This window comes from Manis javanica, chromosome 13 (assembly GCF_040802235.1).
Source record: "Manis javanica isolate MJ-LG chromosome 13, MJ_LKY, whole genome shotgun sequence".
In the NCBI taxonomy this organism is placed as follows: Eukaryota; Metazoa; Chordata; class Mammalia; order Pholidota; family Manidae; genus Manis; species Manis javanica.
This window is the reverse complement of record NC_133168.1, coordinates 79,965,758-79,988,289: the sequence shown is the minus strand read 5'-3', so window position 1 is coordinate 79,988,289 and position 22,532 is coordinate 79,965,758. Positions and strand designations below refer to the sequence as shown.

The window sequence follows — 22,532 nt, the reverse complement described above, 5'->3', positions numbered from 1 at the left end:
CAAACTCCGGGGAGTGTGCTGAGGTTTGGTGCATGTGCGCTCCTAACCAAGGTCTGGGGGAAGGGCGCTGGGCTTTGCAGGTCACCACGGCTTGCCCTGCTGTCTCTCTGGAGCTGCAGAGTCGTGTCCCTTCTCCTAAGACCCCCAGGGTGTGCTCAGGACTCAAGGGGCCTGTACTCGGGGCTTGACTGCAGCATCAAAGAGCCGGCGGCTCCCCAGCCCAGAAGCAGGTCTGACTCAGCAGGCTTCTGTTATGCCCATTCAAGGGGAGAACACCAGGGCCCGGGGAGGGACTGGGCAGGGTGGCATGGCTGGCCTGGGGTGGCACTTGGCTTTCTGCTTGTCCAGCATCTCAGGACCTCGGCTGGGATGTGGTCTCCCCGCATCTGCCCACTGTCTGCACCCCCCACCCCTAGTCCCAGGCCTCCCACTTTTGTGTGAAAGCTCAGTTCACACCAGAAATCAGAATAACCCATGACCTCATCACCCCCCTCCCCCGCCCGTCCGCGGCATGTCCCCTCCTGCCCCCAGCTGGTGTGAATCACGCTGCCCTTCCTCCTCTCTTCCCGTAGCCCTCCTCCCCCAGAGGAGGGGAACCGGCGCTCTGCGTGATCACGGCCAGAGGACCTGAGGGCAATGGCAGCTGCGTCCGCGATCTCTCCCTCGAGGGGTTCGGCTCGTCGCTCCTTGGTGAGCCGCCCAAACCCGGCTGGGGTGTCGCCGACCCCAGGGCTGCCCGTGCCCTCTGCTCGGCAAGGGAAGGCCACGTGGCTGGCATCCAACCTCCCCTCCAGGCCCCGGCTCCAAAGGGCCGAGGCGCCCCGGGCTGGCCTGAGGGTCCCTGGGGACCAGGGGCTGTCCTTCCCCCTTGATTCCACCCGGGCGTCTCCCCTTTGCCGTGTCTGTTAGGGAAAGAACGGGGTTGCTTTGCTCACTCATTAGCGTGCAGGATAGTTACTGGCACTGCGGCAGCCAAGCCGCCCAGCGCAGCCTAGGGTGCGGGGTGCACTGAGTGGCGGGAACCCCTCCTTCCCTGCTCACTGCGGTCCCCGTCCCAAGGCAGCTGCCTGGAGCCCGCGCAGCTTTGCCTCGGTGTGCGCGAGGTTTGCTGTGGAAACCGCAGGCCCCTCTCCGGGGCGGCCTTCAGGCTCCGCCCACCCTGGGTGGTCCTGCACCAGGGCCACGCCCCCTCTAAAATCCGGTGTCTAGAACCGAGTGCAGGCCCTGCGGCCCAGACACTGGGGCTCTGCTTTTACTGTTCTGAGTGTGCCATGGGGGAACCAGGGGCCAGGGGCCAGCCTGCACCCCTCCTTCTGTAAGATGGCCTGGGTGGGCTGGCGGCTGATCCCAAGTAGAGAGCTTTCATTTACTGCTGTGACGAGCTACCTGGATCTCCCCTTCACAAGATCCCATGGATCCCAGTCCTCAGACAGGTGGAGAAACAGGCCTCGTCTGAGCACCGGGATCAGAGTCGTGAGCAGGAAGAGGTCGGCTTGCTGCCTGTGGACCCCCAGCTGGGCCAGGCCAGAGTTTCGAAAATATTGAAATTACACACCTAAGCTTGGTGGGAAGTGGACATGAAGGAAGCAGGAAGCCCAGGGAAGGGGAGGGAGAGGCACGTGTCTGGGCAGGTGGGAAGGCCCTGGGCAGCCAGCGACACACAGCGCAAAGCCTGGAGAAGCAGCGGTCATGGAAGGAGCCTCGAGGGGCCAGGAGGGCTGAGCCCTGGGACAGACTCCAGGCAGGGCCTTGGGGTGGAGCTCAGCAAAGCGGCAAGAGGCCAGTCCTAGTGCATCCCTGGGGCAGGCATGTGGTCACCTGCTCCACTCAATTCTGAGCTGTGCATGAGCTCCCAGTGTGGCAGGGCGGGGCAGGCTGGGAGACCAGGACCCACATGAGGGGCACAAGGCTGGTCCGCTAGGGCCAAGGCCAGCCTCATGGGGGCCAGGGCAGAGCAGAGCCGGCCCTCCCTGGGGGCAGCCTGCACCCACCCATCAGTGAGCGGAAGCCAATGGGGTCCTGCAGAGTCAGGGCCAAGCGCCTCCTGGGCAGAGGGAGCCGTGAAGGCACAGCCAGACCCACGGGGGCTTTGGGTCCAGCCCTGCCCTCCCGCCAACTGAGCTCAAGTTGCCTGCCTGCTCCCTTCCCCACAGCTTGTCTATGACAGGCAGGTGGAGGGCGTGGTCTGTCCCAGGAATGCCAGCGGGACAGGACGATGGCGGGGAGCTCTGACCTCTTCAGAAACAAGGATGGCTGCTTCCCTATCTTGGCTGATGTAAGTAATGGGGTGATAAACATGGGTGCATGTATCTTTTCTAATCAGAGATTTTGTTTTCTTTGAGTAAATTCCTAGAAGTGGAAGTACTAGGTTGTACAGCATTTCCATTTTTAGTTTTTTGAGAAGCCTCCATTCTGTTTGCCACAGTGGCTACACCGATTCACATTCCCACCAACAATGCAGGAGGGTTCCCATTTCTCTGCATCCTTGCCAACACTTGTTATTTCTTGTCTTTTGGATAGTGGCCATTCTGACTGATGGGAGGTGATATCTCATTGTGGTTTTGATTTGCATTTCCCTGATGATTATCGATGTAGAGCATCTTAGCAATCAAACTGCCCATCAATAAATGAATGGATAAAGAAGATGTGGTACATATACACAATGGAATATTATTTGGCCATAAAAAAGAAGTCCTACCATTTGCAACAACATGGATGGATCTAGAGGGTATTATGCTGAGTGAAATAAACCAGGTGGAGAAAGACAAATACCATATGATTTCACTTACTTGTGGAATCTAAAAGAAAACAAAACAGAAGGAACAAAACAGCAGTAGACTCACAGACACTGAGAAGAGACTGGTAGTTAACATGGGGGAGGCTTTGGGTGGGTGCTGGGAAGGGGGAAGGGATAAAGACGCGCCAGATCTCAGTCAAAATGTAAGTTGGTCACAGGAATGGAAGTGTAGAGTGGAGAATAGATCCAGTGGTTCTGTAACATCTTCCTATGCTGACAGACAGTAACCACACTAGCGGGGCTGAGGAATTAGTAATATGGTAACTGCTAAATCACTGTGTTGTATATTTGAACTAATATAATATTGTATATCAACTACACTTCAATAAAAAATATATCAAATAAAAAATAAAGATTGTGGCCAAGAAAGTTTCTGGAACCTGGCCATCCATGTGCATGAGTTTCCTCAGCAGCTATAAGGAAGCAATACTCTGAGTGGCTGAAAAACAGAAAGTGTCATTTTGCATCCTGGGGGCCAGAAGTCTGAAGTCCAGGTGAGGCCGAGGTGCTCCCACGGGGCTGTGGTGGGGCCCCTGCTGCCTCACACAGCTTCAAGAAGGGACAGCTGCCGTGTTCTCTGCGCCTGTCCTTGTCCCAAGGTCTCTCCTCTTATGAGGACACCAGTCATTGGACTTAGGGCCCCTACTTCAGTAGGACCTCATCTTAACTTGATTAATCTACAGAGACCCCATTTCTGATGAGCTTCCACAATGGCTCCAGAGGATGTGAATTTGGGGACAGGAGTCAGTTTGTGCAGCCCTGCCTGGTCCTCCTTCCTCCAAAACTGGCATTCTACTGGTCTCCACAGACTTTCCAAACTCCCCAGACCCTCCCCTCACAACACCTGCCCCTCCACACAGAGGCCACGGGGTGCAGCCCTGTGCAATGCCGGTGCCTGCACGTCCAGTGCCTGCCCCCTCCCTCGTCCACAGGGCCCACAGGCAGGTGTCTCTGCTGGGACACCTCGTCCAAGGACATTCCCTGACGTCATCATCCCGGGGCTTATGGCTGTTTCCTCCAGAAGCCCCCGGTTCCCCTGTGGCGATGCCCAGGGAGACATCTCCTGAACCCCAGCCACCCAGTGCCTGCGGTCAGGGGCTCCCTGGACTCTCCTTCTTCCCAGGCCCTTTCCATTGTTGGGGTGAAGGGACTGTCCCCTCTGCATTCCTGAAATGCTGGTGGAGCAGGACGTAGTGTAGCCTGCCCAGTGACCACCAGCTGAGCGAATGAGGGGGTGAAGGCGTGGCTGTACTGGAACCAGGGGTCCAAACAGCTTCCAGCCACAGGATTGACCAACGGCAGGCGAAGGCAGGCACACAGACAGACAGACAGCGTCACCCACTGAACGCCCTTCAAGAGAACTGGGTTAGAATTTGTTGTATTATCAAATACTGACCTGAAGTCCAAACTTTTCATGCAGTGATGACTTTGCCACTGACTAGGTGACCAAAACAGTTCACCTTAAACAGGCCGGGTACCTGTTTGGGCAGAGTTCTCCCACCAACAGAAATTGGCACCACACAGGCAGCAGCCTGCAGCTGTTAGGGCTTTCGGAATGCACCCTGGGGAGAGGACCCTTCCCAGCCACAGGCCCTGGCGGGCCCGGACTGCAGGGTGTGCTCGGGAAAAGCTGCTCTTCCCCTGCCCCACTAAGGCCCTGACCTGGCAGGGACCAGTGTGTGCTGGATCTTGGGGGGCGCTGCGGCCCCCCAGAGGCTCAGGGCTCACCGGGCATGTCCCTGACATTCCCAGTTACACTGACCTGTCCACCCCAGGCTCACCAGGTCCAGACCAGCCTGGGAGCCCCCCACACCTCTGCTTCCGCCTAGTGCCCACCGGGGCTTCAGTGCAGCCTCTCCTCCTCCCTCTGTCCCCCCCACCGTGTCCCCCTCCCTCCATCAGAGTGCATCCTGGCCTTGGGAGATGCTGAGCCCCCTGGTAGTGGCAGGGTGGTGGCTGCACCCCTGATTTTACACTCAGGGCTTTGCTCTGCAGACCCAGCCGTGAGGCCATGCACTGCGGGGTCCTGTGGAGGCTGACTGCAGGCTGTTCACGCCACCGGAAAGTACGTGCCCTGCGGACCGGCCCAGGCCTAGTGTCCACAGTGGGAGGCCATCCTGTGGGGGCCAGCTGGGTGAACAAAATAGGATTTAGATGGAAATAAATTCTCCCAGTCCTATTTTCCAGTCTTCTAAGTGATTAAAATAAAATTTGCCCACTTGTTTTTGATTAAATATCATTCTTTTGCCTCTGATAAGTTAATCCTCCAAAAACAGCCTCACCTGCGCACAAGTTCCGCCCTCCCCCACCCCCCCCTCGCCTTTCTGCGTCTCATGGACGGTTACTTGCGCTTTGGAAAGACCACCTCGCTTCGGGTAATGGGAAACATATTTAAAGCCCAGAACTAGCATTCTTTCTCTTAGGCAGAAAGGGGAGTTCCAGCCAGTTGCGCTGGTTTTATTTATAGCGTTTTATTTCCTGCTGGAAGCCAGGGAGGCCGTCCCGCCCCTCCTCCCCGGCCCCTCCTCTGTCCTGGCTGGGGGGCCGCGGAGCAGGGCGCCACCGGCACGGGGCTGGACGGGGACCCGGGTGCCAGGTGCTCAGAGCAAAGGCGAGATCAGAGAGGAGTTGTGCCACTCCTTCAAAGGCATGAATTAAACGCGCTTCCTCGCCGACTGAGTGACAGCACCACCCAGGAGCCAGGAGCATATAAAGGCCGGGCTGCGGGGCCGGCCCCCACCAGCTGCTCAGGAGAGTGGGGCTGGATCATCCCGGGGCAGACGGTCCTTCCGCGCGCGCGACTTCCAGTGCGGATCAGCCCCCGCCGCCGCGTTTTCACAGGACGGGTAAGAACTTCAGTTTTTACCAAATCATTTCATTACACTTTCATTTTCAGAAAAGCTGCTTTGATGTCTAAGAGGGGGAAGGAACTGCCAGATGGATTTGTAATTTGTTGAGGGGGGGGCACGATGATCACCACAATAGCACCCGTCTCCACCTGCCCCCCTCGCTGCAGAGCTGAGGCGAGGGTGAGTCCGCGGGGCTCAGGCTGGGACCCCCGGGGTTTCTTGGGAGTCTTGCTGTCCCGTGAGCGGATCTGCCGGGGCCTGAGCAAATAATCGGGGTCCCAGCTACCGAACCAGAAGTTTCCGTATCAGCCTTTGTCTTTGAGAGGGGCCGTGGGAAAGGGGCTGGAGGAATAGTTTCCAGAGCACGTGAAGAAGCAGAGAGATGACAGAGCCTCCGCCTCGAAACATCCTCAGTAGCTGAACGCGGTTTGGAACCCAGCTAATGCGTGAGATAAGGAAGCCCGGGAAGGGCTGTCAGGGCCTTGAAGGCAGCCTGTGTCCCGTGGGGATGGTTTCCACATGAAAAGGCCTCAGGGCTGCAGGAGGCTGGGCCTGGGGCCCGCAGTCCTGAGGCTGGGGGCAGTTTGTGGAGCTCAGAAGGGAATCTACCTGATCACGTGGTCCTTGATGGGGGTGGGGGAAGTAGACAATTCTCAGTAAAGTTATTTTTTGCTGCGATTGCCAAATAGAAAGAATGCTAAAAGATTGCTATAAGTTCCAATTACATTCCATTGCAAAAAGGCTTTGGAAATCTTTCCTTGAGAAAAATATCCCCACGAACACACACTGTAACTGTGTGCAGGCAGTGCGTGTGTGCAGCGTGCACCAGGTGCAGGGGCTGCAGTCCCACCCTGCTGGGGGCACTGAGGCCGTCCCAGCCCCCAGGGGTCAGGGTCTGCTGCTGGGCTTCCTGCCACCACACGTGAGAGCAGGAGGCTCATACCCGTTTGGCAGGTGGCAGCGCCCTGAGAGTCTGTGAGCTTGAACTGCCTCAGGAGTCAAAGGGCTCAGCTCAGATGGCACAAAGCTGAATTCGGCTCTGTTTAAGCTCAGACTCGGGAAACTGGGCATCCAGAACTTGAAACTGTATATTTTGGATGGAGCACCCCTTTGCCAGAGCCGCTGTCCCCGCCGCTGGTAGGGAACAGACGGCACACATCGGGGAGAAGGAGTAAAAGACGCAAGGACTGGCATTCCCAGGAGAGGCCCATTTATTCGAAGGGCACACTGGCCGGCACTCACTGAGGCCTGGCCGGCCAGCCCCACACGGGGGTTCCCACAGGAAGCCCACCAGCGCTGTTCCTCTGGTCACCACCCCCTGGAAGGCTACAGGAGGAGGCATTCCAGGCGACAGTATGGTGGAGGCTAACACCTGTCTGTGCTGTGCCAAAACAGCCACAATACCAACCCCACCGAGTTATGTCTTGTTAAGAGCCCTACAAGGTAGGTATTTTAAACAGCTATTTCTCCTTCTACATTGGATGAAACTGAGTCTCAGCGAAGTTAACATAGGTGCTGGCAGAGCTCTGCTTTGAGTCCCACCAGGCTGGGCATGCCCAAGGTGCCCGGTGGCTTCACCGTGTGCTCACTCCACATTCATGGGGCCGCTGGATGAGTGGGGGCCCAGACTCCAGAGGGAACGTCCTTTCTGGGGACGTCTCTGCAACCAGAAGGGCGACTGCTTCCAGTTCACCAAACATGTCTGGAGAGGGAGATCCCTCAGATTCCTTACATCAGAGTTAAGGAGCTTTGATTTCCTAAACAGGAAGGGCGAGGGTCCTGGCCTGGGCCCTGATTCGGAGCAGCAGCCAGGGGCCACACGCTCACTGGGGAGGTGGGAGGCCAAGGCCGTGGGCTGAGCGGGGTTAATGGCCAGGCGGGCTTCTGTCCAGGTCTCCTGACTTCTCATCCAGCGTCTGCAGTCCTGAACCACGCCAACCAAAAATCCTGCAGAATGGAAAACAGGCCTGCAGGAAAGTAGGAAAGCAGAGACTGATGCCTGCCAGGTGGAAGTTGCGCTTTCTATACTCATGGCCCACTGGACTGAGTTTATTTCTAACTCCTATAAACAGTTAATATTTCCTCTATTTAATTACGTTATGCACGACTTTTCTTCCTGGCTGCTTGGGCAAAATCCCTTTGCAGATTGGTTCACCTGGCTCATGTTTTTCTAAAAGCAAACTTTCTGGGTTTAAGTGCTTTGCAGCATTGCTCCGGGCAGGCCCTAAACTTTTCTAACTCTCCGTTTACTCCTCTGCCAAATGGGGATGATGATAACAGTATTTCCCTCTGAAGTCATCATGAAGATTAAATAATATGAATATTTTTAATGTGATTAGCACAGCACTAGTCCACAGATACTAGTCCAATAAATACTAGCTGTGGTTAGAAGAGCGCCATTTGAAAAGCCCATTTCTTATCTAGCTTTTACCTCCTACAAATCCATTTGTTTCAGATTTGTACATGCATCTGTTGTGTGTGGTCATGTGAGGAGGAGCTCCAGCTGACACTGAATGTAGTGGTGCTTGTCCGTCGGTAACGGGGTCTGGTTTGTCTTTAGGGGATCGGCTGCAGGGAGGCAGGATGCTCTGGGTGCTGGCCCTGCTGGCCCTGTGGGCCCCCTCCAGGGCTCAAGGTGAGTGTGGGGATCTCCTTGATTTTGGTTCTTCCTGGGTGGGGCTCACCAATGGGGTGAAGCTGGACGAAGCAAAATGGTGGCTGGACTGTAACTTTCCAGAGCCTTCTTAACTTTGTTGTAAGTAAATAGTGATTTACTTCTGAGTCAACATGATATGAAATGATTTATCTTGGAAAATCCATGGATTAGAGAAAAATTCCCTTCCACCTAGAGATACAACATTTGCTATACAAATTTTAGCCTTTTTCCTATGTGCTATTTTTACAACCCTGGAAGTATATAGTGTTTTATACCCCTTTTCTTCCCACTTTTTTCCACCTCAAAAATATTATCACAAATATTTTCACATGTTTGTTTTCTTACAACATGATTTTTAATGGCTGTCTAATATTCCACCAGAAGATAAACCCTAGTATTTTTCAGACCAAGTTCCATCTATGTTACTGCTTTATTTTCACTAATACAAATGATGCCACAAGGAAAACTGTTGTGACTGTCTCTGCTACATCGGTGATTATACTCAGATTAAGTTCCATGGGGAAAATTACTGAGTTAAAGGTTTTATCTTAAGGACTTTTGAAACATTACCAGAAAGCTCTATTGAAGGTGGAATGATTCACACTTCCATGAGCAACACTGTGTATTAGATTTGCACAAAATACATCGTTGGCAAGCCTGCAAAATAGAGGGAACACAGAAGAATATCTGTGTCCTCATTGATTTACTTGCACACAAAGTGTGGTCTGCTGCCCAATGCGAGAACACCTCTCCGGGCTTGGGTTTGCCCTACTTGCTGGTAACTCCTTTCTCTGTTCCCTCGGGCAGCTGGTGACCAGGACGAGGACACCACCTTCAATCTTTTCAGCATCAGCAACATAAACCGAAAGACCATTGGGGCCAAGCAGTTCCGGGGGCCTGACCCCAGCGTGCCTGCTTATCGCTTTGTGCGGTTTGACTACATCCCGCCTGTGGCCGCAGACTATCTCAGCAAGATCGCCAAGGCCATGCAGCAGAAGGAGGGCTTCTTCCTCACGGCTAGCCTCAAGCAGGATCGCAAATCCCGGGGCACAATCCTGGCTCTGGAGGGACCTGGTGCCTCGCAGAGGCAGTTTGAGATTGTCTCCAATGGCCCGGCAGACACCCTGGACCTCACCTACTGGGTCGAGGGTGCCCAGCATGTCATCTCCCTGGAGGATGTGGGCCTGGCGGACTCCCAGTGGAAGAGCATCACTGTGCAGGTGGCTGGCGAGGTCTACAGCCTGTACGTGGGCTGCAACCTGATTGACAGCTTCACCCTGGATGAGCCTTTCTATGAGCAGCTGACCACGGAGAAGAGCAGGATGTATGTGGCTAAAGGTTCTGTTCGAGAGAGTCACTTCAGGGTATGTATGGTGGATGCATCCAAGTGGGAGCAGCGGGAGGAAGCGGTGGCCGAGATATCTCCTCCTGCAATGCCTGTGGGTCAGGTTTGGCATGGAGGGCCACACAGGATCATGAGGATGCAAGCCTACATGCGCACATGTGCATGCACAGAGGCCATGCACAACACCTGCATCTGGACACACACCAGGCATGTGCACCACACATGCCACACACACTCACACATGTGCACACCCAAAGCAGTGCACACCTGTGCATCCTTGCACACACTTGCATGCACAGGACACACCCATGCTCACACATGTACATGCACTTGCACTCACAAGGTCTCACATGAGTGCACACAGGAACGCACATACTCACATGTGTGTGCACACCTACATGTACAGGGATACACGCTCACACACCTGCCTACACAGGAACATGCACATGCTCACATGTATGCACACACCTGCACGTGTGGACACACATACATGCTCACATGTGTGCATACACCTGCATGCACGTGGACAAACACACATGCAAGTGTACCTTTCTAAACCAGGAGTAAGCAGAGCCAACTGTCACAGGTGTGCTTTCTCACCTGTACAGGTGGCCACTGACTTCCAGCCTGAGGCTGACTTGATCAAGAAGTCAGCCCTGGTCAAATGTGTCCGGTAAGCCCAGGCTCATCCAGTATGCTGGACCCTCTCCCACATTCCCAGTTAGCCCTGAAGCAGTGGGAGAGCAAGTTAACACCTGGGTTTTCTAACAAGGGCTGTCGACTAATGCGGGAAGCGTCCTGTGTTCATCTTAGTTGAAATACTTTCTAGAACCTACAGCAGTGTTAGTACAGCATCCTCTTCCTCATGTGTATGTTTCTTAGAAATAAATGCATGTTTAAGCTCAGTTATTGAGCAAAAGGCCTGGAGATGCTTACCTAGTTATTGAATTCATCTTTATTGGTCATCAGAAAGCTCCCAAGGCCACATACAGTTGACCTGCCCTGTCCTGTAATGAGCCACTGCCTGCCTGTGGTGTGGAAGGGCCTCTTCTCTCATGGCCTCTCGTCTGTGTGGTGACAGGACAGGTGAATGTTCTCAAGGCCTGTAACCAAAAGCAAGACACCAATGGCCAACACATTTCCCTGCAAAGAAAGCCAGCTAGGATATCCACCCGAGCTTGTCCCAAAGACCCTGGGTCTCCCAAGGTCACCACCAAAGTCACCATCTCCCAGCCAACCTTTTCTCCACAGAACACTTTTCTTTCAGGTTAACTTTCACTGTCTGTGTCATGCCTAAACATGGACTTTGAATAGTAACATGCACAGAATAACTCACTACGAAGAGATTTCAAACTGAGCATAAAAGCACAGGAGAAAGTGTGGTCATTACATTAAGATCATATCTTGCCTTTTGAAGTGACAGTCAGCTCAGCAGTGAGTACTCACCCATGCTCTGCCCTCCTGTGTGCTGACAGGGGTTGCTGCAGAACGTCTACTTGCTGTTTGAGAATTCTGTGGAGGACGTGCTAAACAAGAAAGGTTGTCAGCACAGCCAGGGAGGTAAGTGTGTTTGAATGGCATATTTCACATTTCACTTCCTCAGCTCACATTTCTATTATGCTGTATGCATGTGAATGTTGGCCGGTGAGGATTTGAGTAAAAAGTATTTGAATAAAGTGCCACCATTGTCTCTGAGGGAGCTAGCTGGTCAAATTAGACATGTTGACATCTGAAAATGATAAACTGCTTGAGGGATTAATTTTGAAAGTATTTTAATAATCTAAAATAATTAATTTTACAAGGAAAAAAAATAAATCCCTGCCATTTTCACATGATTTAATATAATATGAAATTTATTTATTTAGTCTATTAATGTGTGAAGGTCATCTTAATGAGCTAATACCACAGATTTTGTCAAATACTTGGTTTATGACAGTTTTTATACAGAGCTGTTGACACAACCCTATTATGAAAATCTACACTACTTGAATCACTGACAAATAATCCTACTTGTCTGTTAATTGCATTTTGAATTTATGTCCAACTGTGATTTGCCTACATTTTCTTGAGCATTTAATTTGTGCAGGTCACTGTGCCAGGCTTTTTAAATGCAAAATGCCATTCATTCTAAAAACACCTTTAAGATGGGCATGTCTGTTTTCCTGAGGCAGCAGGAGTGCCCACCAGCAACCAGGTGTCCCTACCTGGGAGCAGCAGGGCGGGCCATCCCCCTGGTCAGGGAGCCCCCACAGAATAGGCTCTTGACTGCCACACGATTCTGTTTGTGATTTGTTTTCATTAAGTAACTGTGAGTTATGACGGAAGTAAGTTGTTTTTATGGCCACAGGGTCATACCCAGTCGCGGCTCCATGCCCCAGCCCCATGCCCAGAGCTTCAGCCACAGCTGGAGTTCCAGTGACGTCCAACTGTTGATCAGTTGGAGCACAAGGTGGAAAAGGGATAAAAAATTGTGATTTTGGGCCTATCTGTGCAGTGAGCACACTCCTCAGACCAAACTCTTGCTTGCCTGTGCCACTGCTGCTCGGGACCTGATCCCATCCCGCACCTCTGGCTCAGGCAGAGCTGCCACCGCTGGTTCCTTAGAATGAAGTCTTTTCGGGGGTGTGGTCACTAAAAAGCAGAAGCTGTGAAAAGGTTAAGACAGTAGGCTGACATCCAACACTAAGCATGCCGGGAAGTTCAACAGGACACAAGGAGAAAAATAGGAGGCTCCCACAGCCTGGCTGGAGGAGAGCCTTGTAGAATCTAAGAAAGAGCTGAGTGCCCCATGCAGCCACCTGTTTGCTAGGTGGCACGTCACTGTGGCAGGGAAGGCAGGCGTTTTACCCTCCAGGGATGGAGGACAGGCAGCCCTGACTCCAGCTTGGGTCCCAGTGCTCAGCCAGGCCAGTGGTGCCCTTCTGTCCCTCCCACTGGGGTATGAAGGGTGCCTTTAACGGGAGGCTCCCATCCTGCACCCGCGCTCAGGTGGTCCTGTTGCCATGATGCCCCTTTTGCCCTGATGCAAGCGTGTAGCCAGGAACATATTTACGTCTGGATGGCTAAGCCTCGTATTAGGCCTGCAGAGCCTGGGGGAGCCCCTGAGATCAGCTGAACTGTGGCAAGGATTTACGACCAAGTAATAAAACTCAGTGAGAGAGTGCCTGACACAATCGTAATGTTTACAGGCCATAACTCAGGCATGGACTGTCTGAGAGAATAAGGCATTAAAGCCTCAGCACAGCAGAAGCTGGCAAGGGCTGGGGGAACATGGCGCTCCCACCCGGGCCTGTGGCACAGACGCTCCGTCCACGATGGCTCCAGCTTCTGGACTCGCCCACAGTGGCTTTGCCATCTGTGCTAGAGCCACATGTCACTGTGACTTTGGGGTGTGTGTGACTTCCGGTGCAGGTCGGGGTTCCATGGCATTGCCCTGCCCTTCAGGGGTCTCATAGGTGGCAGAGAAAGGATGCGAGGGTCTGGGACAAAAAGGTGAAGACTTTAAATTACTTATTGCAGGTTGATTTGCCTTGAATGGCCAAAAGGAAAGGTGTTTAGGATGGAAGACGGGATGAATGGAGAGGGGTTGGTGGGATTTATGGCTGAGAAACAGGTTGACGGGAGGAAAATAAGGAGCCGTCAGAGACAAGGGGAGTGTGACATCTAGGCAGTCTGAATGAGACACATGATGCTGAGTGTGGTGTGTAACCCGTGCTCGTGCTTCTCTCTGTTCCTAAGCTGAGCTGAGCTCTGCCAGTGGGCTGTCTTTAAATGCCACATCGGTGCAGTGCCGCAGAGTGGGCGCACCTGGGACTGGCTGCCCTCCCTGCTCTCCTCTCAGGGGGCACTTAGCAGCGAGCCCTGCAGGAACTCACAGACACCTGCCCCTGGTGCCCCCCCAGGTGGGGGCTGCTCACTCTCACCTGTTCCCTTAGCAGAAGTCAATGCCATCAGCGAAAACACAGAGACGCTCCGCCTGAGCCCTCAGGGCACGACGGAGTACGTGGGCCGGGGCGCCGACCAGAGGCCCCAGGTGTGCGAGCGCTCCTGTGAGGAGCTGAGCGGCATGGTCACCGAGCTGTCCGGGCTGCACGCCGTTGTGAGCCAGCTTCACGAGAGCCTGAGGAAAGTGGTGGGTGCGGGTGAGGGCCGGGCGCAGACCCAGGGTGAGCGTGCTGACCACTTCCCCCCAAGAGTGGGCGTGCAGACCACGTGACCCCCAGTGTAGCCTCACTGACCACTTCCCACCCAAGGGTGGGGCACAGGCCCCAAGACCCCCAGTGTGACATCAGGCTAGCCACTTGCCGCCCGAGGGGTGAGGGGAGACTCAGTGAACCCCTCGCCTAACCATACTAACCACTTTGTGCCCGGAAACATGCTGGACCCCATTAAAAGCCCCCGTGTAAGTGGGGGATGCTCATGGCCACCTCTTGGGGACTTCGGGTCAAGTCCAATGTAGTCAGGGGACAGCTAGCAGATGTGAGAAGGATTCTGAGTAAAAACTCACAGGGTGCACTTTCTCCAAAATGAATTCTCAACTTGGGGCAATTCATCTCCCCAGGAAATGAAAATCCTGCATAGAAGGGACACTTTTACATAAAGGGGCGAGCATAGTAAGCAAGAGCCCTGGCGGCCTGGGAAGCAGCCTGCCCCTGGAGATGAGGTGATGGCAGCCAGGCCGGGTTCCCCTGCCACACACCTAAGGGAAACAGGGTTTCACCTGCCTCAGGACGTGTGATTCACGGCTTGGGGAATGGTTGCCATGGTAACCCCTTCTTCCCACGTCCTAGGCGAGGCCCACATGCTGGGCGCGTGCCCAGTATAAGGTGACTGCCCCAGGGGACATGAAGTGATGTCAGGAGAGAAGCTGCAGAGGGAAGGGGTCTCCGGCTGGGCCCTGGCTCCTGCAGGCCTTGGGAGAGCACTGGGGCACGGCTACAGCCGGGCTGAAATGCTGGTGGCCGAGCTGGGCTGTCCTGGAGGCAGAAACGAGGCTGTGGTGGGAGGGGTGGGCACTCAAGCTGAGGGAGCTTTAGGTCAAGCCTGCTGGCCTGGGAGTCGGAGCTGACGGCATCTGTGGACGTCCTGAAGTTGCACAGAAAAGCCAGGAGCGGTGTGTCTTTGACTTTTGCGAAGAGAGTGTCTGTTATCTGTCCTCCAGTTATCAAGGGGCCCACAACCCCCAGACTGGAAGTCAGCATGTGGGGAATGTACCCACACAATGTCGGCCGGGGCAGGGCCCTGGAAGAGGGAGGCAGACAACATGCATGTTTAAGGACAATCTGTGTAATTCACACTTAACTTGATTTATTTAAGTTTGTGTCTTTTTCTCTGGCCTGTAACCCCTAAGACAACAAGAATTAATGTGTTTGTCTAGTCACGTGCTCTCAGAGCGGCCCTGTAATCGGAGGAATGGCTCCCTAGTGTTCATAACTCGCCCCTGCTTCCCTGAGGCCTGGGGGCTGGGCCCCTGGGTGGGCAGCAGGCTTCAAGATTCCCGCCCACTAGGTGCCTGAGCGAGTGCGGCTGCAGCCAGGGGCGGGCTGTGGTGGTGCAGCCTGCGCACCAAGGCCCCCGTGGTGTGAACGGGCTTGGGGCGGCCTTACTCGGCAGCAGGCCGCCCCTGGCTGGTCCTGCCCCTGCCCCTGCCCAAGCACCGTCTGAGGTGGGCGCCTGTGTGCAGTCGGTAAAGTCTTCACCTCTCCCCAGTCCAGTGACAACCAGATCCTCTGGGAGCTCATGGGTGGCCCTCCGAAGACCAGGAACATGTCAGCCTGCTGGCAGGATGGCCGGTTCTTCGCGGAGAATGAGACCTGGGTGGTGGACAGCTGCACCAGGTGCACCTGCAAGGTGAGGCCTGGGGCCACACTCCTCCTCGGCCGGGCACCACCAACAGCTCCCAAGCCCCAGAACCTGCTCTGAGGTGGCCGGGGAGAATGGGCATAGGGCCAGGGATGTGGAAGGCGCCAGAGATGAGACTCCAGGAACAGGAATCCAGAGGTGAAGCCACTGAAGCTAACTGGGGGTGGACGTGGGGCGGAGCCAGCTGCCCCTGACTTTGGTGTGATCCCCTGCACTTCTGCAAGGACCTGTAGGGCACACCTGGGTGGTGCTGGGTCTCGCCCTGCTGTGGGGCTAGTTTCTCTGCCTTACTTCATGTCACTTGATCTCCACCATGGGGATGGCCTCAGAGGCCAGACTTTACAGCCGACCTCACCCTACCACCCCCTCCTGCCTGCATGGCTGCAGGAGTCCTCCACAGAAAGGGAGGGGGCGGGGGCGGGGGGCCCGGGGGTGGGCACCCAGCGGAAGGGAAGGCTGCTGTCAGTCCACTGGTGACAGGCAGGATTTGCACCACTGATTCTGTTCAGGCCAGCCTGGCCCCAATGCCCACTCTTTACAGTCAGTGTTACATGAGTCCTTTCTTTACTTGTAGAAATTTAAGACCGTTTGCCACCAAATCACCTGCCCACCAGCGACCTGTGCAAGCCCGTCCTTTGTTGAGGGTGAATGCTGCCCTTCCTGCTTCCACTGTAAGTGCCGCCGGGTGGGCGCCTCTGCTTCCTGGGGGCTCCCCATGGATTGGGTGTTCACCTGTTGGCTGATTCTGGCAGAGCAGGGACGGCTCAGACAGGGGGCTCAGGTGGAGGGCAGGAGGCCAAAGACATGACTCCCCGGGGCATCCCTCCCTGCTATGGTGGCCAGGGTGGGGGTCTGCAAGACCAGAGCTCAGGGCTGAGGCCTGTGTGCTGTCACCTTCCGGGGATGCCGCTGAGACCCAGTGGCCCCTCGTGCAAAGAACCCTGACTCCTGGCCCCAAGTGGATGCTGGCCAGGGAGCAGACACCAGCCTGGAGCTCCGGGTGCGTTAAGGCAGCAAGTAATCCTATGAACACCATGTGGACAAAGGATGGTAGGAATCCACCAAGCCGAGACCGACCCCCACCCCTCTCTGCTTGAGCTCCGAGTGATGGAAAGCCAGGAGCCGACGCAGAGAGAGAGAGAGTGTTCCCCCCATGCTGGGCACTCTGTGCAGTCAGAGAGCAGGAGGGGCACCAGAGATGCTGGGGGTCTGTGCTGGGGGTCTATGCTGGGGAGCCTACACTGGGAGGGGCTATGCTCTTGGAAGTCTGCCCTGGGGTGTCTATGCTGGGGGTCTTCAGTGGGGTACCTGCACTGGAGGGCCTACCCGGGGTGGGTCGGTCCTGGGGGGATCTGCCCTGGGGGTGTCTGCCCTGGGGGGCCTTTGTTGGGTGCCTTGCACTGTGTCTGCACCTGCACCAAACCTGCCCCCAAGAGTCAGTGCCTTCTAGGGGCTGCCGCTGTGAGGCCACTTACTGGATGCCAGGCACCTGCTGCCCAGGCCTTGGGACTCGGGTCTCACCCGGACTCTGACACTCCCACACGTGCAGGGCCTGTTCCTGCCACCCCCGGGCCTTTGCCCAAGCGTTCCCAGCCCCCATGCTGTGCTTGTCCAAAATCACAGCCGCCGGCCCACAGGAACCGTGTGGCCTCCACCTGTTGGCATGCCCTCCCTGCCCCTTGCTGCATGCCGACATTCCCCCTCCTCCTGGCATGGTTCCCTCACCCTCCCTCCCCATGAGATGACCTGGATTGGGGGAGTCGGCACTGTGAACACTTGCTCTGGAATGTCCAGACTCCTCTCTTTCATCCCCACACTCCTGGTCTGGGGCCTGGAGGGGGCTGCCTGGGAGCATCGCCATGGTGTCCTCCTGCCAGGCCCCTCCAGTCCCTGAGCGCCCTCCACTTCCGGAGGAGCTGGGGCCCTGCTCGCGCAGGGGCTGCGGGGCCTGTCAGGGATGTGTGGGGCATGGGGCTGCCCTGTGCTGTCCTATGCCGGCTCCCCAGGACACGTGTCGCCCTCTGGATGCGCAAGGAGAATGCCTTCGGATGTGGGCTCAGGATCTGCCAACTCTGTGGTTCTGAGCAATGTGTACTTTCTCTGGGTTTCAGATTAATTAACTGTAAAACAGAGTGATTGTCCCCACTTTGCAAGGGTGGTTCTATGATCGAAACAGACAGTATGGAAGCGCTGACGTATTTTGTGTCAAATCGGATTGTACTGCACAGCATATGGTATAGCCACAGTGACCTGAGGGTCCACGTCAGATCACAGGGGACATTTTATGCTATCAATAGCACAGTAGGGCTTCAAAAGGCCTCCAGGACCACCTCCTTGCTCCTATTTCTGGAACATTTCATCACAGCACATTCATAGGGCTCTTCACTGCCTAAAGGAACAGTTGGGCAAATCATATTTTTTCCTGTGTACTGGAAAGATCTCTTGCATTTAAGTTACTGTCTTTTTTCTGATTTAGGGATTGATATTTCCTATGAAGAATTTTTTTTTGTAGAAAATTGCCTTTTCATTTGATTTGTCCAATTTAAGTTATTTGGAACTAAATGTAGTGACGTGTAATTTCAACCAAAAAATTGGAAAGTTTCCTACCATATATAAATTAGCAAATGAGGTTAAGATGGAAATAAATCTTTGTAGCTCAGTACAAGCTCAAGTGGACATGCGTCAGCACTGTGGATCTAGAAGTCCACGGACCCCTTCCCTGATCCGCAGGGTCCGAGTCCCCACACTCGGACAGTGGACCCTGGCTGTGTCTAGTCCTCACGCAACTGCCAAACTCCTGCCACCCTCCCTGGGAAGGCGGCCCTGAGTACAACCAGGTGTGGTGGGCTCACTCCCAGGTCTGCAAGTCACGTGGGGAGAAAAATCACTCAGGCTCCGCGGGGCATGGGTCCTACAGTGCGGCAAGGGCTGTAGCTGCCACTGGGTGGAGGCTTGACGGACCATCACATTTCCCACCCAGCAGCGGACAGTGAGGAGGGCTGGTCCCCATGGGCGGAGTGGACGGAGTGCTCCACCACCTGTGGGTCTGGCACCCAACAGAGAGGCCGGTCCTGTGATGTCACCAGCAACACCTGCCTGGGGCCGTCCATCCAAACGCGGGCATGCAGCCTGGGCAAGTGCGACAACCGCAGTGAGTGTTGTCCGCAGGGGTGGGGGCTTCGCCAGCCCTTAGGGTTTGGGATTTGGGAGGACGGGCCACAGCATGTCTTGGGTGCTCAGTCATGCTGGGGGGGCTGCTGCAGGGGGCTCCTTGTCCTCGCCTGCCTGGTTGATAAGCCACTCATGGGTATAGGCCCCGCCATTGGCTAAGCCCTGATGTCTCTCTCTTCCGCGAGCTAGTCCGGCAGGACGGGGGCTGGAGCCACTGGTCCCCGTGGTCCTCCTGCTCTGTGACCTGCGGACTGGGTAACATCACACGTATCCGGCTCTGCAACTCGCCAGTGCCCCAGATGGGGGGCAAGAACTGCAGAGGGAGCGGCCGGGAGACCAAAGGCTGCCAGGGCATCCCATGCCCAAGTAAGCGGGGCGAGCGTGGGGGAGTGGGTGCAGACGGCGGGGACCAGGGCTCCCGGCCACTTCAGCAGGACAGACCTGAGCCATGGAAGGGGGCTGTAAGCCCCTCGGCTGGCCCTTTCTGGAAACTGGCCCTGGGAGCTCACGTTGTTGACCCCGGGGTCAGCCCCAACCTTCTCTAGGCTAGCTCAGTTACATTACAATTAATCTACAATCAAGGGGGAAACATGCCAGACCTGTGGGAACTGTTATGGGACACACTTGGACTGGACAAAATGATGTGTCTCAGAAGATGCCTTCCCTGCATCTGGGGCATGAGAAAGCCAAGTTTACAGAAAACACAAGTCCCAACACCAGGCCTTCTTGGGAGGCCCGAGTTGTGAAGTCACCAACACTCAGGGCCAAGGAGGGCGGAGGGGCCCCCTTTCCCTGCTGTGACCCTTCCGTACCGGCGAGGCCCGGCAGCCACAGCCATTCAGATGTGAGCTCCTCTGTGCTGGGCACCTGCAGCCACAGCCCCACTGGGTCCCAGTGTCCAGAGCGGAGGCTGTGCGGCTGCTCTTTCCGGAGGCAAAAGCAAAGCCGGCTGACCCCTCACCTTCAGCAGCTGGGTCTCAGGGTCGTGAAGAGCCATCTCCCCAGTTTCTCCCGCCACATTTCTGCTCTTCCTCTGGAGCCCACGGTGCAGATCATGGCCTCTGATGTGCTCCCTGCCCTCTCACTGCAGTTGACGGCCGGTGGAGCCCCTGGTCCCCATGGTCTGCCTGCACGGTCACCTGTGCTGGAGGGATCCGGGAGCGGACGCGCGTCTGCAACAGCCCCAAGCCCCAGCACGGAGGCAAGGCCTGCGTGGGGGATGTCACTGAACATCAGATGTGTAACAAGAGGAGCTGCCCGATAGGTGGGTGTGTGTGGGGGGCACGTGGTGCACGGACACTTGCGTCTGTCCCTGTGGCCACAGCTGTAGCCAGAGAGGTCCTTGAAGAAACCATGGCTTTTATTCTGACAACTTCTGGAAAATACACAGAATTCAAAGAAAAGAATGACCAGTTTTATGCACAAAAAGACAACTGCTTTTAACATTTGTGTTATGTTCCTTAGCATTTTTATGTGAAAAGAGAAATCTTGCAAAGCAGGATGAACATTTTGTCTGGTAACCATCGTGTCCCGCAGCCTGCTGCACCATTTCCTTTTAATGCTGTGCTCTTGGCCAGGTGACGCGTGTGGCCGCCAAGCCTTACCCCACACAAACCGATACCACCTCATTTCTGATCAGCATCCATTCACTACACCTAGCCACAGAGGGCTGCAGTGCACACGTGGCCTCTCCGGCACTTGCAGAGGTGCATTCTCAGTGAGTTACCTCCAAGCTGAGTTAATCAGCTTTACTCACCCCACGCAGATGGCTGCTTGTCCAACCCCTGCTTTCCTGGGGCCAAGTGCAGCAGCTTCCCAGACGGCTCCTGGTCCTGTGGCTCCTGCCCGGTGGGCTTCCTGGGCAACGGCACCCACTGTGAGGACCTGGATGAGGTGGGTGTCCCCCCCAGGGTGGAGGGGCCCATGGAGGCTAGGGCGGTGGCTCACAGCTGCCTGTCCCCACAGTGTGCTGTGGTCACAGACGTTTGCTTCACCACAAGCAAGGCCCCTCGCTGCGTCAACACCAACCCCGGGTTCCACTGCCTGCCATGCCCACCTCGCTACAAAGGCAGCCAGCCCTATGGCGTTGGCCTCGAGGCGGCCAAGACGGAAAAGCAAGTGAGCAACTGCCCTTTATATTATTGTTAAAGGCTTTCAGTCAGGCCAGAGTTGGGGCGCAACGAGGGTGGGCTAGGGAGGCGAGAGGGCAGGCTTGGGGGACACGCAGGGGCCCCACTGTCCTGGAGCCTCTGCCTGCCATCGCCACCGACCAGCATGGGGACTTGGAGCTGCACTTCCATGCCACTCCATTCAGAATGCAGAGCTCAGAGCCGAGATTCCCTGCAGAGCATCCCCCGAGGACCAGGGTGACCACATTTTGTGCACCAGCCACACCACACGGTTCCCCGTAGGCTGGAATGTGATGGTGGCATAGCTCAGCAGTCTTTGGAAAGTGCCTCAAGACCACTTCCAGAAGGAACTAGTGTCTGAGTTCTAGACACTGGCCTGGTGGCTGCAGGCAAAGCACCCTGAAGGGGCCCTTCCCATGGAGTAGGAGTCTCAGCGTGACTGGCGTGTGGCCCTTTGCCCACAGGTGTGCGAGCCTGAAAACCCTTGCAAGGACAAGACCCACAGCTGCCACAGGCACGCGGAGTGCATCTACCTGGGCCACTTCAGTGACCCCATGTACAAGTGCGAGTGCCAGACGGGCTATGCAGGCGACGGGCGCATCTGTGGCGAGGACTCGGACCTGGATGGCTGGCCCAACAAGAACCTGGTTTGCACCACCAACGCCACCTACCACTGCATCAAGGTGAGGGTGGGCCAGGTGCAGGCTTCCCCCTGAGCTCCCGCGGCTCTACCTGGGGACTGGAGACCCTGGGCCGTCCCGGTACACCCTGCCACAGAGGGAATGCGTTTGCCCATTGGTGGGGGGTGGGGGCTGGCCCTCAGCCAGCATCTCGCCAGCATCTACCAGAAGGGTTTCTGTCCTTGGGCTGCCCCCTTCTTCTATGATACTTTCAGGGATCACTGTGAACAACTGGCCCACCTGGGGCCTGGGGAGGAAACCTCAGCTAATGTGTGTTTGTTGACTGAATACAAAGAGAGATTTTTAATCAGTGAGGCTGGTCAAGGGTGCCTTGAGCAGGCCCGCACCATCCAGGCTGGCAACCTGAGGCGGCAGGGCTATACACACCCAGTTAGATCTGGCAAATCTTTTTCTTCTCAAAGCCTCACTGTGTTCAGTATAGGAAGCGATGAGGACTCTGGGAGAAGAGGCTGTAACAGGTGTATCTTTCTTGGGGCTGAAGATCACAACAAACCAGGTGCAGACTCACCACAAACAACAGATATTTATCCTCTCACAGTCTAGAGGCTGGGCCTCAGTCCCTCTGGAGCCTCTGGGGAGGGGCCCTCCTGCTTCTTCCACCTTCTCGGAGCCCCAGACATCCGTTAGCTTGGGGTCACATGCCTCAGTCTCTGTCTCCACCTCAAGAGGCTTTTCTGTGCATCTGTCACATGTCTCCCCCCGATTCTCTTGTAAGACCGACACCCGGTTGTATTGGAGGTCACCTGGCTACTCTAGCACAAACTCATCCTTTCAAAACCCTTCATGCAATCGCATATTTTGCTGTGCTAGGTAGCATGTACGGGTCCCAGAGACTGGGATGTGGCATATGTTTTGGGAACCATCTTTCATCATGCAAGGTGCTCACAAGGCCACTATCCATGGTGTTCCCCAAAGTTTCAGTGTCATATATGCCTTAATAGCTTCAGAAACTTAAGTGCCACAAACCTGTAAAGAACATCATTTGCAAATATATTCATCTGTTTTATATTTATTCCTTCTTG

General features: G+C 55.4%; 1 protein-coding gene and 1 long non-coding RNA gene across 4 annotated transcripts in view; both read left to right on the top strand.

Moving 5' to 3' along the window:
* Positions 1-572: 572 nt before the first annotated feature.
* LOC118972875 (uncharacterized) lies at positions 573-3,130 on the top strand. Its single transcript, XR_005062012.2, has 3 exons — positions 573-690; positions 2,154-2,275; positions 2,521-3,130. It is a non-coding gene; the product is annotated as an uncharacterized lncRNA (long non-coding RNA).
* A 2,180-nt stretch (positions 3,131-5,310) lies between these two features.
* Positions 5,311-22,532, top strand: part of THBS2 (thrombospondin 2) — a 28,074-nt gene continuing 10,852 nt past the window's right edge. The window contains exons 1-13 of one of the 3 annotated variants that reach the window (XM_017675677.3): positions 5,311-5,643; positions 8,207-8,281; positions 9,110-9,666; positions 11,123-11,207; positions 13,583-13,779; positions 15,357-15,497; positions 16,084-16,180; positions 18,493-18,660; positions 18,870-19,046; positions 19,771-19,944; positions 20,446-20,573; positions 20,646-20,798; positions 21,274-21,492. In XM_017675677.3, the coding sequence (XP_017531166.2) occupies positions 8,230-8,281; positions 9,110-9,666; positions 11,123-11,207; positions 13,583-13,779; positions 15,357-15,497; positions 16,084-16,180; positions 18,493-18,660; positions 18,870-19,046; positions 19,771-19,944; positions 20,446-20,573; positions 20,646-20,798; positions 21,274-21,492 (2,148 nt within the window). In that variant the 5' untranslated portion in view covers positions 5,311-5,643; positions 8,207-8,229. Of the gene's footprint in view, positions 5,644-8,206; positions 8,282-9,109; positions 9,667-11,122; positions 11,208-13,582; positions 13,780-15,356; positions 15,498-16,083; positions 16,181-18,489; positions 18,661-18,869; positions 19,047-19,770; positions 19,945-20,445; positions 20,574-20,645; positions 20,799-21,273; positions 21,493-22,532 lie in introns of all 3 variants that reach the window. The other 2 variants (XM_017675676.3, XM_037020889.2) reach the window with 2 other exon arrangements.